Here is a 13,740-nt window from a genome sequence, read left to right on the forward strand (position 1 = left end):
CGGAGAGCATCGGCCATATCCCCGGTGAGTACGCTCATTCACTCTATTATTGTTGGGTCAGTAACACTTAAGTTTGTTTTTGGACAATCATGTCCTCTTATTTGAGTCTCCCCTTCTCGTAGGCCTATTATATGGACAACATAGTTTTTATTGATCCGAGTGTCAGTAGAGTATGCTACCCTGTAATTTGTCAAATAAAAAAAGTCATATAGCGTAGTAGTATTGCGTGAGGGAAAACACATTTCATGCAAAGAAATAAGTAACGTATCTGACTATCGCCAAGGCCTCTACACTATTGGCCTTTCGCAATGCATTTAACGATATTTTTTGCGAACAGTGATGGAGTTATGGCCATCTACTCATCACATTACAAATAGTAGGCTCTTACATAAGTCTGCAAATGAGATGACGCATGGAATGCTTTATTGTACAGTGCATTCGGAAAGTACTCAGACCTAGACTTTTTCCACATTTTGTTACATTACAGCCTTATTCTAAAATGGGATTGTGAGAGCAAAATTGCAACATTGTTCATTGTTATAATACTGTAACTGCATCAAATGGTTGTTTCATGCAACAGAAGAGGGTTCTTATAACTCTATTGTGTCTGTGTGAACTAAAAGTGGACCTCTGGGAGATTTAACACTGACAGAAGGAAGACGATGCCTTTGGGTGATACCGCGTCCCAGAGCATGAGTTAATGTTTGTTCTATTAAAAAGGTACAAGGGAGAGATGGCTCGGGGACAGACACTGGTTTCTACGCAATGAGAACAGTTTTTACAGCAGATACTGTCTGCTGTGAATTGTAAGTATCTTTCATACGAATCTTAACCTTGTGACTCATTCCATACATCTGTTGTTTGTCATGTAGACTGAAGGGGGTGTATCTTTGCTATATAAGGCCATGGTATCTTTTGTCGGTGTGCTCAACGAATCACCTACGAGGGGGGGGGGGGGACCTCATTGACAAGCTCCATTAGTGTAGAAATTAAAAACATTTACTTGTTTTGAAGAAATGTAAAAGTCTCCTTTTGATTACAATAATTCCACGACAGGATTCAATAGTTCCCACCACTCAATCTGCAAACAATACCCCCATAATGACAAAGCAATAACAGATTCAGAATTTTTAGTAACTGTACTTAAAATAAATATGAAATATCACATTTACTGAAGTATTCAGACCCTTTACTCACTACTTTGTTGAAGCACCTTTGACAATGATTACAGCCTCAAGTCTTATTGGTTATGATGCTACGAGCTTGGCACACCTGTATTTGGGGAGTTTCTCCCATTCTTCCCTTCAGGTTGAATGGAGAGCATAGTTGCACAGCTATTTTCATGTTTCTCCAGAGATGTTCGATCGGGTTCAAGCCCAGGCTCTGGCTGGGCCACTCAAGGACATTCAGAGACTTGTTGGAAGGTGAACCTTTGCCCCAGTCTGAGGTCCTGAGCGCTCTGGAGCAGGTTTTCAAAAGCATGATGCTACACCACCATGCTTCACCATAGGGATAGTGCCAGGTTTCCTCCAGACATGACGCTTGACTTTCAGGCCAAAGAGTTCAATCTTGGTTTCATCAGACCAGAGAATCTAGTTTCTCATGGTCTGAAAATCCTTCACGTGCCTTTTGGCAAACTCCAAGCGGGCCATCATGTGCCTTTTACTGAGGAGTGGCTTCTGTCTGGCCACTTTACCATAAAAGGCCTGATTGGTAGAGTGCTGCAGATATGGTTGTACTTCTGGAAGGTTCTCCCATCTCCACAGAGGAACTCTGGAGCTCTGTCAGAGTGACCATCGGGTTATTGGTCACCTCACTGACCAAGGCCCTTCTCCCCAGATTGCTCAGTTTGGCCAGCTCTAGAATGAGTCTTGGTGGTTCCAAACTTTTTCCACTTAAGAATGTTGGAGGCCGATGTATTCTTGGGGACCTTCAACGCTGCATTTTTTGGTACCCTTCCCCAGATCTGTGCCGACACAATCCTGTCTCAGAGCTCTTTCATTGAATGCAGGTCCCGTTTACTGTATTTACTATGCTCTGGGGGCTTTATCATCTCATCCCAGAGTGCTCTGCAGTCGGATGAGCATATCATCAGGCTCCAGGCAGGGGCATGGAGAGGCTGAGTAACTCTGGATGGGTCCCCTGGGACAGAGGGTCAACATGCCTGCACTGTCTCCCACTGCAGGGCTAACTAATAAAGATCCAGTCTGCCACCATCTTAGTTTATGACTAGGGGGATGAGGTTGCCCATCTGTCTGGCCAAGTCTACTCTGAGGTGATGGAGCGATGGCTTGAGTACATGAGGCTCAGCCGCTCAGATCTGCTCACATAACCCGATATAGCGACCCTTCGCTCTCCTCCCTTTCTTTCCTGTGTCTACTCCTCTCCATCTCCCTGCCATCTACTTCGCTCTCACTATTCCCTCTGAGGCTCGGTATATTCTCGCGAATCCAGTCACATTTCTCTTGTAAAGACAAAGCCTTTGTGTAAAGGGGTGAGGATGAATGTGTAACTTTGAGCATGTGTACAGTACATGTTTCAGAGGACGTGCCTGTAAGCACCAAAGTGTACAAATAAAGCATCTATGCGTCTGAATGTGTTCGTACACCAGTGCATGCATACCCGCTTGTGTTTGTATGTGTGCGCGCATATAGGTGCATGCACAGGCTGAACTCGGTGCATGGCTAGTGCCTTCAGGCCCTCCATTTACCTGCCCTGTCCTCCACTCAGTCCTCCTCTGTGCAGTCCCAGCCCATGCATTATTAAAACAAGCCCTTACAAAGAACCAAAGTGTGCCGTCATCCAGGGGCTGCCCAGCACTTTATATTAAAGACTGAGCGGGTGTCGATAAAAGCATTTTAGTACACCTTACGTCATGGCTTCCATGGATTGTGTGGTTTGAGAGTGACTCACGCCTTAAGTTTGTGTAATGAGCTTGTCTTGAATCCGGTCACTGAGACGTGTAGTAAACGTATAATTCAGGGAGTGTTCGACCAGCCAGGATAAACAGACAGTATTTTCAAAATCTAAGTTGACATGTCTAACGTATACTGCCCTAATTTCTGTAAGAATAATTATACTAATCTCCCCTACAATTAAAATAAAACATAATTACTATTCATCATGAAAGTAGTAGCACTTCCTAAAGACTATCTGAAGATAGTAGAGCGGGAGGTTTGAAACTGTATTACAAAAAAAAGGTACAGGTGGTGGACCCCCCAAAAAACAGGATCACCTGGATGAATGAAAGACAACAATATGACAATTCCCCCACCCAAAAGTGCATGAGTAGTCTCCCAATAGTCATCTTCGTGTCCCTCATTTCTTTGCATTTCTTGGTCCACCACTTCTAGGTCTTCTGTCCCAGATATCCCTCAACCCTGATCTTACTCTTCTCTCTGCATCAACGACTACCTGTCCACTCCTAAAACATACATTGAAAACACTTATCCAAATCAAGACGTGTTTTTCCCCCCCCCAATTTGAGACTATTGTGTGTAGGTTGTCAGCAAATTGACAATTAAATCCATTTTAACCCTTCTTTGTTACAAAATGTTGAAAAACTCAAGGGTTGTGAACAATTTCTGAAGGCACTGTATATGTTGATAGATGACCACCTGTCGTAGCCATCTGTATTTTCTCACCGAGATGTTGAAAAGGAACACGACTGCAATAATTCCAACACATCACCACAACGGTTTCAAAATAGTGTGTTTCGACCCTCCAGGAGCGGAATTGAATAGCCCTGATTTAGAACGTACTGTTTAGTAAAAATGTATGCAGTAGGCAACAAATATCAACATGCTAGGCTCACCCATACTGAGAATGTATTTTCTAAAATGTGGAATTGCGTTGTTTCCCGCCATTCATTCATTATGCTACAACCAGTCCCCATGGACAAAATATCAGTATTTTTCACAATATTTTATGTTTTTGAACAATAAGTTCCATATTTGCTTTATGAGTAGTGCGTGACCCTAGGGAGGCAACACATACATTCTAAGTGATTTCAATGAGTCTTTCTTCATTCTGATTGTTTCTTAGTGTTCAAGTCAACCCCCCCCCCAAAAAAAAATCTGCATTTCCTCCACTCATTTGAGATCATTTCCACACTGACACGTAGGGCTGCACAATAGGAGCAAAAGAAATCTAGGCCTTATTTTTTATCAAAATGTTACAATTGTGATTTGACTTGAGATTTAGAAGAACACTTGGATGAACTGTTAAGAGTCATGGAAATAATTATTATTCTCATTCTATATTTAGAATATAATAGTGGGCACTTTGAATACAGTGTTTGACATGGCAACAAAAGAAAATGCCAGGGAGGAGTTCATTTGACAGGGTAGGAACCAGGAAACAAAGTGTTGGTCAGTGTTTCCTAGGGGACCCTATAATCTTTGGCCAACATTCATACTTCGCCTATTCAAATCTAATTTGTCACATGCTCTGAATACAAGAGGTGCGGACCTTACAAGCCCTTAACCGACATTGCAGTTAAGAAAAAAAACAAAAATAAGTAACTAATAATTAAAGAGCAGCAGTAAAATAACAACAGCGAGGCTATATACAGGGGGTACCGGGTAAGAGTCAATGTGCAGGGGCACGGGTTAGTCGAGGTACTATATACACACTAGAGGTCGACCGATTATGATTTTAACGCCGATAGCGATTATTGCAGAACCCAAAAAAAGCCGATACCGATTAATTCGGCCAATTTTTTTTATTTTTATTTCTAATAATGACAATTACAATACTGAATAAACACTTATTTTAACTTAATACATCAATAAAATCAATTTAGCCTCAAATAATGAAACATATTCAATTTGGATAAAATAATGGAAAAACAAAGTGTTGGAGAAGAAAGTAAAAGTGCAATATGTAAGAAAGCTAACGTTTAAGTTCCTTGCTCAGAACATATGAAAGCTGGTGGTTCCTTTTAACATGAATCTTCAATATTCCCAGGTAAGAAGTTTTAGGTTGTAGTTATTATAGGAATTATAGGACTATTTCTCTATATGATTTGTATTTCATATACCTTTGACTATTGGATGTTCTTATAGGCACTTTAGTATTGCCAGTGTAACAGTATAGCTTCCGTCCCTCTGCTCGCTCCTACCTGGGCTCGAACCAGGAACACATCGACAACAGCCACCCTCGAAGCAGCGTTACCCATGCAGAGCAAGGGGAACAACTACTCCAAGTCTCAGAGCGAGTGACGTTTGAAACGCTATTAGCGCGCACCCGCTAACTAGCTAGCCATTTCACATCGGTTACACAAGCCTAATCTTGGGAGTTGATAGGCTTGAAGTCATAAACAGCGCAATGCTTGAAGCACAGCGAAGAGCTGCTGGCAAAACGCATGAAAGTGCTGTTTGAATGAATGCTTACGAACCTGCTGGTGCCTACTACCGCTCAGTCAGACTGCTCTATCAAATCATAGACTTAATTATAACATAATAACACACAGAAATACGAGCCTTTGGCCATTAATATGGTCGAATCCGGAAACTATCATCTCGAAAACAAAAGTTTTTTCCTTTCAGTGAAATACGGAACCGTTCCGTATTTTATCTAACGGGTGGCATCCCTAAGTCTAAATATTCCTGTTACATTGCACAACCTTCAATGTTATGTCATAATTACATAAAATTCTGGCAAATTAGTTTGCAATGAGCCAGGCGGCCCAAACTGTTGCATATACCCTGACTCTGCGTGCAATGAACGCAAGAGAAATGACAATTTCACCTGGTTAATATTGCCCGCTAACCTGGATTTCTTGTAGCTAAATATGCAGGTTTAAAAATCTATACTTCTGTGTATTGATTTTAAGAAAGGCATTGATGTTTATGGTTAGGTACAGTCGTGCAACGATTGTGCTTTTTTCGCAAATGCGCTTTTGTTAAATCATCCCCCGTTTGGCGAAGTCGGCTGTCTTTGTTAGGAAGAAAGTCTTCACAGTTCGCAACGAGCCAGGCGGCCCAAACTGCTGCATATACCCCGACTCTGTTGCAAGAGAAGTGACACATTTTCCCTAGTTAAAAGAAATTCATGTTAGCAGGCAATATTAACTAAATATGCAGGTTTAAAAATATATACTTGTGTATTGATTTTAAGAATGGCATTCCGATTGTTATGAAAACTTGAAATAGGCCCTAATTAAATCGGCCATTCCGATTAATCGGTCGACCTCTAATATACACGTGGGTAGAGTTATTAAAGTGACTTACGCATTGATAATAACAGAGAGTAGCTGCAATATTTTGATTTAGAAGGTACTGTTGCACAAACATGCTGATTTAGGCCTACACCATCATTGGTATCAGGCTGTATAGCTAGCTACATTTGCTCAGTTAGTAGCTAACAGAATTTAGCCACAATTTGCTAAGAAAAGGCAAACTAGCTGTTTGCAGATGTAAGAAACAAACTAATAGAGTAATTATAGCATGCTTGTGGATTAATATTAAGCAAAGTGGGAAACAGCATAGTTGTCATCAACATTGTTGCATGACCATGCAGACTGAACACAAGTGTATCGTGGTCGAGCAACAACAAATGCGCTGCTTGCGTGACAGGGGGCGGGGCACGGTCTGTGTCGAAAGTGGCATGGAGAGAGCGGCGAGAGATGACTCAAGTAGCGGAGTAGACTATAAAAAGGTGTATCACATTTAACAAACCAAACATTTAAAAACCCGAAGCAGTCCGTGCATCAATAATGGTATATAGTAAAATACGGTATACCACCCAGGGGCCCTGACCTCCAAGGGGCCCACATTGATTTTGATAGTCATTCTCACATGGCATACGTCATTAAAAAGTTCAGAATTGTAGGAAATTGGCTTTAAAACTGTAAACAAATGCTCTAAACCCATGGCAAAGTGTGTAGAAATGCAGGAAATTACATTTACATTTTAAAGTTCTCTACCGGCAAGAGGGGGACCACTAAAATGTTTTGCTGCGAAGTGGGGGGCATCCGAACCAAATCTGGCTTAGGGCCCCCAAAAAAGTCTAGAGCCGGCACTGCACACGATTTTCTTCCCCAATACAGCACATCAGCTTGAAGTGCTAAAAATCGGAAATGAGTTACCTCTGGTTCGTTCAGCCATTGCTATGGGGAAGAAAAAAAAAGGTTTTGGGGATAAATGCAGAAAATAAAGGTCTGAAGTTAACATAGGCTTAAGAGATCTTATACGTTTTGTTTTATAAGATAATCAGTCAGACCTTTATGAATTATGAAGCCTTTGTGCTTTTTCCTGATTATAGAAATGCCAAATTTTTTTATACAAAAACTGACATTTGCTGATGAAGATTCTCTCAAGGAACAAAATGTACAAGAGCCCCTAATCCTGCACTTACCACATACCTTATTACCGCCGTTCATCAAAAAACCCTACAAAAATGTATTTTCCCATAGGCTTTGTCCAACGAACCATGGCAGAGTTAGCGCCTAGGAAAAAAAGACACCATTAGTCTGTAGCATGAAGTGAATTCTACTAGACGAAAAGCCGAAACGAGTATGACATCCTGGCATTTAAAGCATACTCATCTTAAAGATGTCATATTTTTATATTTTCTCATATCCAAAAAGCCTACCATCTAAAGCACTATTACAGGTATTTAGACACAGCCAATATCGTCTATTTTTTTTAAGGGGCAAACTGATAAATCTGCCACTTCTGACTTAAATGTGAATGACACCTGGGTGTGTGTGTGTGTGTGTGTGTGACCATTTAAAATGTCAAAATTAAATAACGGGGATTCTTAACATTAAGAAAACACCTACCAATGTTTTATTTATATAAACTCAGCAAAAAAAGAAACGTCCTGTCACTGTCAACTGCGTTTATTTTCAGTAAACTTAACATGTGTAAATATTTGTATGAACATAACTAGACTCAACAGACAAACTGAACAAGTTCCACAGACGTGTGACTAACAGAAATGGAATAATGTGTCCCTGAACAAAGCGGGGGTCAAAATCAAAAGTAACAGTCAGTATCTGGTGTGGCCACCAGCTGCATTAAGTACTTTAGTGCATCTCCTCCTCATGGACTGCACCAGATTTGCCCGTTCTTGCTGTGAGATGTCACCCCACTCTTCCACCAAGGCACCTGCAAGTTCCGGGACATCTCTTCGGGGGGGGGTACAGGCTCCAGAGTACAGGCTTCAGTGTAACGTTCATTCCTTCAAAGATAAACACGAATCCGACCATCACCCCTGGTGAGACAAAACCGCGACTCATCAGTGAAGAGCACTTTTTGGCAGTCCTGTCTGGTACAGCGACAGTGGGTTTGTGCCCATAGGCGACGTTGTTGCCGGTGATGTCTGGTGAGGACCTGCCTTACAACAGGCCTACAAGCCCTCAGGCTGAGAGAGGCTGGACTATTGCGGACAGTCTGAGCACTGTGCGTTTCAGGTGTAACTCATGCATTTGTTGTTGCCATCCTGTACCTGTCCCGCAGGTGTGATGTTCGGATGTACCGATCCTGTGCAGGTGTTGTTACACGTTGTCTGCCACTGTGAGGACGATCAGCTGTCCATCCTGTCTCCCCGTCTTAGGCGTCTCACAGTACGGACATTGCAATTTATTGCCCTGGCCACATCTGCAGTCCTCATGCCTCCTTGCAGCATGCCTAAGGCACGGTCACGCAGATGAGCAGGGACCCTGGGCATCCTTCTTTTGGTGTTTTTCAGAGTCAGTAGAAAGGCCTCTTTAGTGTCCTAAGTCTTCATAACTGTGACCTTAATTGCCTACCGTTTGTAAGCTGTTAGTGTCTTAACCGTTCCACAGGTGCATGTTCATTAATTGTTTATGGTTCATTGAACAAGCATGGGAAACAGTGTTTAAACCCTTTACAATGAAGATCTGTGAAGTTATTTGGATTTTTATAAAGTATCTTTGAAAGATCAGGTCCTGAAAAAGGGCCGTTTCTTTTTTTGCTGAGTTTATATTTTAAATCCGCCACAAAAATTTAAAAAATCCCAGTGCAGCTGGCTCAACTGTGCTTTCTTTGCTAATGATGCAAATGTGTTCAGTCTTCAGTTGGTTTTATGTAGAATATCATAGACTATTCACTGATGATGCCACATACATGGCCAAAAGTATGTGGGCGCTAGCACATTTAACATCATATTCCAAAATCATGGGTATTAATATAGAGTTGGTCCCCCTTTGCTGCTATAACAGCCTCCACTCTTCTGTGAAGGCTTTCCACTAGATATTGGAATATTGCTGCGGGAACTTGCTTCAACTTTACAGTTGGCACTATGCATTGGGGCAGGTAGTGTGCTCCTGGCATCCGCCAAACCCAGATTTGTCTGTCGAACTGCCATATGGTGAAGCGTGATTCATCACTCCAGAGAACGCGTTTCCACCGGTCCAGAGTCCAATGGCGGCGAGCTTTACACCACACGAGTCGACGTTTGGCATTGCGCATGGTGGTCTTAGGTTTGTGTGCGGCTGCTCGGCCATGGAAACTATTTCATGATGCTCTTGACGAACAGTTCGTGCTGACGTTGCTTTGAGGCAGTTTGGAACTCGGTAGTGAGTGTTGCAACCGAGGACATATTTTTCTTTTTTTCCCTACACGCTTCAGCACTCGGCAGTCCCGTTCTGTGAGTTTGTGTGGCCTACCACGTCGCGGGGGAGCAGTTGTTGCTCCTAGACATTTCCACTTCACATTAACAGCACTTACAGTTGACCGGGGCAGCTCTAGCAGGGCAGAAATTTGATAGATAGGCCTAATGCACGGTTCTGACTACATCTGCCTGGTGGCCGACCTGCCCCTCCCCTCTAGTTCATTATAAAAGATGTGAGTGTTTGTGTTCTTAGAAGTACACCAACTAATCAGTCTCCTCCATTCCAAAAATACTGAATCTTAGGAGTTGATTACTAATGGAAGATATGTTTTCTACTAAATGTCTTGGTAAGTCACGGTATTTAACACACTTTAAAGTACTTTGTGTGCAGGCAGGCTGCGCAGAGGCAGTTTGAGATTTGATTGACAGTTCTGGTTGCCTAGTGGACGTTAGTCCCGCTTCAGAAGCGTCATTCCTTTACAGCCAAGTAAAATGCCTGTACAGTGGCGCATTTCAAAAGAGTGTAGGCTAACCTTCCAGACAAACATGCCGTATCCAAGGAGCTTTCAAGGATGTTTGCGGTAGATAACTTCATTGCCCGGCCCTAGAGGTCATATATACACATTCACAATGCAGAATAATGGTCCTGTTAACAGACATGGAATTTTATGATTTTCTTCTTATCGTTTTAAAACGACATCCCTAGTGCGTGTCCATTGTTTTGATTGAACAGCAGCCAGCTACTCATCAGCTTGAGCTATGGTGGCAACATTTCTAGCTGACCTACAGTATTCACATGATCTGTGATAGCCACTAGTCTCTGTAGTAGACAGTGGTGTGAGTGGTCCGTGTGAGGACCTTAAATAGATAGGCAGTCCATACATCTTACTTGTACCTACGCCTTAACTCTGCATTGGAGGATGGCACTTCACAATATGCAAGGTCATATTAAGCATTATTTTAATTGTGTGAACCAATAATAAAACTGAGTGAAATATTCCATCTAATTTCCTGTAAGAACAAATGAGATGCACGTATTTAGTGTGCCGTCTCAAATATATAAGGGTCTACTTTACACATTTTAAAATCAAGGCAAAAACAGCCTTTTGCACAGACACCTCACCCCCTTAACCCAGGGGTGTCAAAATCATAGTGTCTGCAGGTTTTCCCTTTCAATTGAGCCCTAGACAACCAGGTGTCGGGAGTTAATTACTAATTAGTGACCACAATCAATCAAGCACAAGGGAGGAGCGAAAACCAGCAGACACTGAGCCATCCGTGGAATGAGTTTGACACGTGCCCTAGAACATGACTATTGTGTAAACTTAGAGGAAGACAAGACGTCTCGTCGACATGTTAGCTGGCTCTTGGCCCTGGATTGGGGCATAGTCAAAATGATTTTGTTGTAACAGAGGTAATGTGCTTGCTTTCTGTCTTGCTCACTCTCTTGCTGCTCTCTAGACAATGTCTGGAGCCAAGTGATGAAATCATTATATAATAGAGACTTCCTTCTACAGTATGGGCTTCCTGTATATGGCCCTTTATATAGCTTTACTTTCTCTTTACCCATATAATCTACTAGACTCACGTATTCTATATAATAACATTTACATTTTTTGTTATTGCACATGTCCTCAATGTGGATTTATTTCACCCAATACATGTAAACATACCTTCCATGCATTTTTTATTATAATTTTTTTTTTTACATTTACGTTACTGTGTCTAGACTATGTATATGCTGTGATTGTGAGGTAGACTTTGCGTATACATGAGGACCCCCACACCTCCTGCACACACAATCAGCATAAAGGATGACTAAGAACTGACCTTAGTGGAATGGCGGGCTATAAATTGTTGGGAGCCGGCACATACATCGCCTATAGGCAGCAGCGTAGCCTAGTGGTTAGAGCCGTTGGACTAGTAACCGAAAAGTTGCACTGTTCCTAGGCCATCATTGAAAATAAGAATTTGTTCTTAACTGACTTTCCTAGTTAAATAAAGGTAAAATAAAATAATAGTACCCAGTCAACCAACCACAATGGATTTAAAGCCAGTGGAATGCCATGACAGACTGGTCTAACCCTCCATCCCCCTTTGATTGTGTGTGTAAAAGGTAAGTGAGACAAAAGGGAGGTGAGTAGAGATGTCAATGAAAGTGTGTCAATAAACAATAATATGGAATTGTTTCATTTAATAAAAATAGGGCTTCGTATCGCCCTTGAAATACGAACGTTCGAGAGGGTGCATCTCTTTCATATCGGCAAGAAATTATTTTCAAAAAACAAAAAGGTTAAATTGATACACCTTTATAGGGTTAGGGTTCCCACATGGCCATGTTACAGCGTTTGTTTATGGAAATCAGGCGGAAGACAGTAGACTACCTGTGCTTATTAGCTATCTGTGTCTCTGAAATGGTTGACAGGTCACATGTGTGTATTTTTCATTTGTCAAATTATCGGTGATATTAAAGTACTGGGATTTATGTTTCTAGAACCGTACCGCAACTGAGAATCGAGTCACATTTAGATTGAGTATTTGGCTGTTTTGGCTTTGAGCCAATTCACCCTTAAAAGCTGCAATAAGTAACTTTTTGGGCAACTGACCAAATTCACATAGAAATGTGAGTTATTGATATGTCACTCATTGAAGTCTAAGCGGCAGATCTGTTCTATATACGCCATTTCTGCGCTTCCCATTCTTACGTTTTTTTGTTGTTGCTTACTTTAGGTTTTCTACACCAGCTTCAAACAGCTGTAAATACTATATTTTGGGTTATGGAAAATATATTTCACAGCGGTTTAGATGGTACAATGATTGCTTGTTTTGTCACAAACTGAAATTAGGCAAACTATTAGAATTTTTGCAACCGAGAAATGGCAGTGATTTCTGCATTTTGCACCTTTAAAAAGAACACGTAAGATCCTTGGACTATGGAAACTCCTTTAGTCCAATATTGGGCTACCTCCTCCCATGCTCGTGGCAAATATTATGAAGAGATTGCATTAGCCTAATGCATGAAATGCATTACTTGACAAGATTAGTTCAATCCAATTGAATCCGGAGACACTTTAAAAAATGTTTTGGGGGGAATTGGCTTGATTTGGAAAATATTCGTTTACAATAGGGTTTTAATTGATGGTGATGAAATTGTATACTGGGGCTCTCCAACCCAGTTCCTGGATAGTTACTGTTCTGTAGGTTCACTCCAAACCTAATACAGCGCACATGATTGTAATAATTAGTTCGTTAATAAATCATGTTAATTACAACCTCGGGTTGGTACCCAAACCTACACGAGTGTAACTCACCAGGAACAGGGTTGGAGAGCCCTGTTCTATACAATTATTGTTATACATTAGACATTTTTCAGCACAGCAAAACGCACACATTCCTCAGAATTCGGTCAAATAAAAATAACTTACGCGTTACCAACGTATATTCTAGGGAAGACCTCGTTGAAATGCTGTGTTGGTAAACTGTAAAATCCGCTGCTGTTTGACAAAAGCTCGTTCAGTTGTTGCACAGTAACCTCGTTGTCTGGCACGGTGACTTCAGCTGGTGGTGGTTGCTTTGGCGGGCTCGATTTTTTCATGGTTCCAGGCTCTCTCTCTCCGAACCCGCGAACAAACATGTGTCAATTTATGATTTTTGCAGCATTTTATTTTCAGTTAATAAGTAATGTTGTGTAACCGACACGGTGTCTTCGTAGACACACCCCAACTCGCCCACCGCGGGTCAGACACTCGAGATAGGAATTGGTTGACGACACGCGCGCGCAACACAAGAATAGCTACCGGATAAAAAGGCGGAGAGGACGCCATTAAAGGGAAAGTAAACCCATTTTTACATGTGGCCTTATTTTCCTTCTTTCTTTGCTAGTTGATCTCCGCCAAATTTTAGTTTAATTACAGAGAAAATCGGTTGTAACATTTTGGCGAGTCATCACTTGCCATTGGCTTTAATGCAATATGCAAATATGTCTAAAGCATCTTTAAAAAAAAACATTTAAAACACTCCATACAAACTCATACTACATCATAGCTTGTACTAATCAGAGAGTGGAAGACATGTCTCTAACATGTAGGCTCACTTTTTGTGAACAGTCCCGTTTACCTGTTTTCTGCTGATTTTGTCCTTATGTAGCAGGTAATCTGA

At 41.5% G+C, this 13,740-nt stretch overlaps 1 protein-coding gene across 1 annotated transcript in view; it reads right to left on the bottom strand.

Annotated features, from left to right (window-relative positions):
• Window positions 1-13,380, bottom strand: part of LOC106589308 (sclerostin domain-containing protein 1) — a 53,859-nt gene extending 40,479 nt beyond the window's left edge. Inside the window, exon 1 of the mRNA XM_014179104.2 lies at window positions 13,008-13,380. Coding sequence (XP_014034579.1) covers window positions 13,008-13,216 — 209 coding nt within the window. The 5' untranslated portion in view covers window positions 13,217-13,380. The remainder of the gene's footprint in view (window positions 1-13,007) is intronic.
• Between the last annotated feature and the right edge of the window lie 360 nt (window positions 13,381-13,740).

Source organism: Salmo salar, chromosome ssa28 (assembly GCF_905237065.1).
Source record: "Salmo salar chromosome ssa28, Ssal_v3.1, whole genome shotgun sequence".
Taxonomy (NCBI): Eukaryota; Metazoa; Chordata; class Actinopteri; order Salmoniformes; family Salmonidae; genus Salmo; species Salmo salar.